General features: G+C 37.3%; 1 protein-coding gene across 1 annotated transcript in view; it reads left to right on the forward strand.

Moving 5' to 3' along the window:
- LOC121386188 (protein SMG5-like) overlaps positions 1-5,765 on the forward strand; it is a 74,278-nt gene extending 68,513 nt beyond the window's left edge. The window contains exons 23-26 of the mRNA XM_041517023.1: positions 1,697-1,787; positions 2,745-2,825; positions 3,563-3,720; positions 4,806-5,765. Of these exons, the coding sequence (XP_041372957.1) occupies positions 1,697-1,787; positions 2,745-2,825; positions 3,563-3,720; positions 4,806-4,873 (398 nt within the window). The 3' untranslated portion in view covers positions 4,874-5,765. The remainder of the gene's footprint in view (positions 1-1,696; positions 1,788-2,744; positions 2,826-3,562; positions 3,721-4,805) is intronic.
- The last annotated feature ends 235 nt before the right edge of the window (positions 5,766-6,000 follow it).

Below are 6,000 nucleotides of genomic sequence, written 5' to 3' on the forward strand. Positions count from 1 at the left end.
GTGTACAGAGAAAAGGTGTACAGGTGTACAGAGAAAGGGTGTACAGAGAAACGGTGTACAGGTGTACAGAGAAACGGTGTACAGGTGTACAGAGAAACGGTGTACAGGTGTACAGAGAAAAGGTGTACAGAGAAACGGTGTACAGGTGTACAGAGAAACGGTGTACAGGTGTACAGAGAAACGGTGTACAGGTGTACAGAGAAAAGGTGTACAGGTGTACAGAGAAAAGGTGTACAGGTGTACACATAAACGGTGTACAGAGAAAAGGTGTACAGGTGTACAGAGAAAAGGTGTACAGGTGTACACAGAAAAGGTGTACAGTGTACACAGAAAAGGTGTACAGGTGTACACAGAAAAGGTGTACAGGTGTACACAGAAAATGTGTGCAGGTGTACACAGAAACGGTGTACAGATGTATGCAGAAACAGTGTACAGGTGTACACAGAAAAGGTGTACCAGTGTACAGAGAGTACTGATTACTCTGTGTATCTATAATGTGTGTGAATGATAGCACCGACACGCCATCTCTTACTTAATTGTAACAAGTGCATTCTCTGCCATTCCTCTCTAAGTGCTTGTGCTAATTCTTCCAGATTCTCGATTCGTGGATCTCTAATTTGTGCCCATTGACCCATAAATGCCCTACAGATGTTTGATTAGGTTTTAATTTGTACACTTCAATAAAAGTGAATGGTGCTTAACATTTTCTCTCGGGTTTTTTTCTTTTCTTTTTAATTTTTTTTTTTTTTTTTTTTTTTTTTGCTTTCACCTCCATGAAGCCACAGTAATGTATAGATTTTACTTTTTTGGCAAAGGCATCAATTTTGGTGTTAATTCTACATTAATTTTGGTGTTTTAACATTTTGCATTAAAATTTTGGATAGGGATTTAGCTGTCAGTAATGTGCTCGCCAGACATACATGGGCCATAGGATCGAATCTTCTCACTGGAACAATTTTTTTTTTTTTTCATTCCTACCAGTGCACCACAGCTGGTATATTAAAGACTAATAGAATCTATCACCATTGTGAGGTATAGATAAGGCAATTGCCTTATCTATACCTCACAATGGTGATTGATTCTTTTTCTTGCCCATTTAATTACAGTAACAAAACATTAATTTTGTAAGCTACGGTTTGTTTATTGTAGAACGATTCATAAATATTTCACCTACAAACTACTTTAATCATACATGGAGAAATATAGTCCACATTATTCAATGACATAGAAATGTAACAACTTACCAATAAATATAAAGTTGAAAATATCTATTTGTTTAAATATGTTAAAAACAATGATTAAATGACTAACAGAATTATGAAAACCATGAGTTATGACATCAGTCGTCGTAAAACATGAGTTGTGATGTCATGCGTATGTAGAATCGTCTAGCCCTCGGGTTGGACAGATATATCTAGCCCTATGGTCAGACAGATTTTTCTGGCACCCTGCAAAAGTTGGATAGCCCTGTCCAGTGGGCAAGAATGTGCTGTCTTGTCTATGGAAAGTGCATAAAAAAGATCCCTTACTACTCATGGAAAAATGTAGCGGGTTTCTACCGGAAATAAATCAGTGTGCTTTAACGGTGCGCCAAATTTTGTTCATTTAAATTACACCCACAACACCCACTTTACCATTACTGTTTTTACTGTCGTATTTGACTTGTGCAGTGTGATTTTTAATGTTTTATTTGCAGTGATTGACAGTCTGGATTTCATGAAGAAAGAAACGAGCGGCGCACGCGAAGCTATCCGCTGGCTGGAAAACGAGTTCCGCAAAGGAAATCGGTAACGTGATCGAAATACGAACATAATTTCTGTTCTCCAGATTCTTGACCTAATGCAATCGAGATGAATCTTTTACATACCAGCCATCGTTAGTTAAAAGTCCTGTTATGTACAGAGTTGGAATTGTTAGTTCCAGTGTTAAAAAGAGCAAATACAGTAAACTCCGGCAGGGTTCATAGTGGTCTTTAAATTCATTGAAAGTCTTTGAATTTGAAAAAAATGATTTTTAGGTCTTTGAAAGTCTTTGAATTGTAGTAAAAGTCTTTAAAAGTCTTTTAATTCTCACAAGTCATAGCCATAGTAATGATGATATCTTTTACAGCTGCATGCATTTGATATTTTCCAGTTGCAAAGTTTAATCTGTCATGATGCATGTAAAAAAGCTCAATTTTTTGCCATGGACAGCAACGTAAATAAACTGATTTGGTATTTTTATCACATTCTATTGTTTTTGACCCCTGTGTAAAAAGTCTTTGAAAGTCTTTGAAAATGGCAGGTAAAAGTCTTTGAATTTCTTTGGTCTTTAAAGCTATGAACCATGTGCGGTTAAATTAAAAAGGCATGGTAGCAGGGTCAGGATGTATGCCAGTGGTAAAGCGCTGGTCTGATGCACAGTCAGTCTAGGCTCGATCCCTGACAGTAGGTTCATTGTGCTCTTTACCATTTCGGTTAGTGCTCCACAGTTGGTTTAACATGGTATGTACTATTCTGTCTGTGGGTTGATTCATATAAAAGATCCCTTGTTGCCAATTGAAAAGAGTAGCCCATGGAGTGGTGGCAGAGGATTTCCTCTCGCATTATCATTGTGGTCCTTAACCATATGTCTAACACCATATAACTGTAATTAAAATGTGTTAAGTGTGTCTTCTCTCCTTTTTGCATGGTCACATGATGATTGACCTACAGAGAAGCACAGATTATGTGACTTGAAATATACACTATGTTTTATGATTTCAGATTTATCCGTGCTCAGAAGAGCAACGAAACCCTGCCTGGCAGTCACGCGAGACAGCTGAAGAAAAAGAACAGAGAGATGTGGTGTGTTTTTATCAATCTTGTCATAGTTCACATTTCCTGGATTTATCGACAGTTCTGGGTTTTGAACACGCTGTATATCCATTTACGTTATTTTGACAAAACACATGTTTTTTTTGCAACATAACATAGTGTATATCACACAATGACCAGGTTTTTAAAATTTAATTTAATTTTTTCTCGTTTTGAAAAGAAAGATTAACCCAGAAAACAAATATGGTAGTGCACACAAAGCACAGTTTTAACATCGTGTTCAGTGGGCACAGATAGCGTTTTGATGGAAACTTTATTGTTGTATTATTCAAGTTGCACTAACATCAACTAACTCCACAATCTAAAATTGGCATTTTATCGCATTTTAAAAATGAACTCTTCATATGTGAAAAGATAGTAACTTGTATACAGAAAATAGTAAAATAAAGTATTGGCTACAGTGGCGTAGCGTGGGTGGGGCTGGGCGCAAAATTCTCGACTGGTGGAAGGGACTCTGGGAGTGCTAATGGTCCACTATAAATCTTGTTAGAAATTTGCTAACACCTGGTAACATATTGTTCAAAAGGTCATGTTATGTATTAATAAAAAAATGATGGGCCGAATTTATGAAGCTTGTGGGTTTTTTTACGGAGGTGTTTAAGCCTTGTAAATGTGTGTAGTTACACGTGTGTAAGACATCAACAGGCTTTGTAAATTCATCCCCAAATGATCAAAGTTTTTTGTTTTCCCCCTTCGTTTTGTTCCAGGTGTACCCTGGAGATTCTGAATTGCGCAAGGTACCTGGCCCAGCAGAGTGGTACGTTCAGTTCGGGGTGCATGGTGGCCGTGCTGGCGGACAAACCGATAAACCCAGACACCGCTCCACCGGATGTGAACCAGGCACTCACGCTTAGTGCCCAGGAAGGTAAAACCATCGTTCTGTAGACATCTGTAAATCGCAGGAACGATCAATTTGTGAGGACACCACTTGTGCAATCTTTATCTTGTGTAGCCAAATGTTTGTTTATGTATTAAATTTAAATTGGGATATACATGATCGTAACAGTTTACACAAAATGAAATGGGTTACCAAAAATGCGTTTGCATAACCTGCAAATGGGTTAGGTTGACGTTCCATTTATGCGATTTTGCATGGATTGCGTGCGCGAATTTATTGATATAGTGCACATGCTCAGTATCTTTTCCATATATCCATTTCCACATGCACATGTTTAATGCACAGGGGGAAAGTTGATCAATGAGGTGTTTTTTTCATGTGTGAGTTTTCAACACATTGACATAAAGTAAATTGTTTACTGGTGGCTTAAAAGTACATTTCGACAATGACAGATTTTGTCTAGTAATCTGCTTGTGAAAATACAGATATGGAACTGCACATTAACACACATGTTAAATTGTGAATGGAATCGTGTTGATGGAAAACGGGCCTTACACAAATGTTTACCTCTCATAGATCTGAGGCATTCATTTGTCATTTGATTAAACAATGGGCTGTGGGAGGGGGTGTTTTTCAAACTAATTTGAGTTTGGGATGTAGGTCAGTGGTAGAGGATTCGTCTTGAGGTGTGAGAGATCATAGGTTCGATCACACTTGATGGTACTTGAGGGTTGTTTTCCTATCCCAACTAGTGCCATACAGCTGCTACATCAAAGGCTGTGGTATGTGCTATCCTGTCTGTGTGGAAAGGTCATAAGCTTAAGTTTCACATTTAACTGTTTGTGACAAACTTTGAGTCCTACGTCCTTGAAACTTGGTTTGTAGTTACATCTATGAATGTTCATCTCAAAGTTAAGAATTTATTTTTTTAAATATAACTGAATTTAAAAAAACCCCATTAATAAAAAATTTTTTTTAAATTGTAACATGCATTGAGATGAACATCAGTGAATGCAACTATCAGCGACACCAAATACGTTTATCATACACTATACATTTAATTCTGTAGAATTATTGTTTATAATGTAACACTTTTCCTTCATTTCATTCAGGTGTGAGTTACCAGAACATTGCAGACTTTGCGAACAGATGGTCTGATGTGTATAAAAACAAGGGCTGAACGGCATCTTGTGGTAGCAAGGTGAACGTAAAAAACAACAAAATGAAGGTTACAGAAAACCAACAACCCAGATGCTGACTGGAACACCGAATCATGACTGGATCAAAAACATTCTAACTGGAACAAAAATTCTAACTGGAACACAAACACGGACTGGACAGTTTGGTAGACAGTATGTGAGAAACTTGGCTAGGTGTAAGAAGAACAGAATATTAAACTAGTCAACAAGGACAGTCCCTTCACCAGAATACACCCCCTCTCCCCCCCCCCCCCCACCTGACCATGTCTGCCAAGCAACCAGTCATGTGACATACTGTCATGTAAAGAAGTGTTGACAGTAAAATTGTGTAGTAACAAGAATGACATTGGATTGAAAATACAGGTATTTTTCAGTGGTGCCATATGACGATGTCTGATGTAAATGTGAACAGCATTTATTTCTACCATTCAAACTAGACTGAAAATATACTTCTCTCGTAAGACATTAAGTTTTGAAACAAGAAATGTCTGCGATATAGTCGGTTCAAAACTATATATTGAAGGCTGTTAAAGCGGTGTTCTCATTATGTAACTGTCATGTGTGATTTATCGGCCATACAAATATTGGAATGTATAAGACTAAAATCGTTCCGATTTAGGTGTTGTCACTACAATTTAATCGCATGCGTCAAGTTGGTGTGACTTATCACATAATGAGAATGCGACTAATCGCACAAGGAGAATGCTCCAAAACTGGTTATTAGTCCCTGCAAGTCCAACCAGAGAGTACTATAGGTTTTATCTCTGATTGTCTGTCTGTCTGTCCTATATATATAGTCTTTTAGACTGGTTTTCGCAATGCCTCAAAATATACTGATTGAAAGAAATAAAGGATCACACAGATAGCAACAAGAAATAATGACTGCATCAAAAATCAATTCATATTGTCAGAAGTTGACTGGGAACATATAGGCCGCACATTCAACACTACAGACATTCAGTCCCACATTACAACTTGGTATGAAATATAGACATTACTACGCTAGTAGTTAATTAAATTTGGTCTATAATTCCATGTGTTCCCTTATTTATTTCCATCAATATATTAAGCTGAAATTTTGTGTACAATTTTATCATATAGAGTTACA

This window comes from Gigantopelta aegis, chromosome 2 (genome assembly GCF_016097555.1).
Source record: "Gigantopelta aegis isolate Gae_Host chromosome 2, Gae_host_genome, whole genome shotgun sequence".
Taxonomy (NCBI): domain Eukaryota; kingdom Metazoa; phylum Mollusca; class Gastropoda; order Neomphalida; family Peltospiridae; genus Gigantopelta; species Gigantopelta aegis.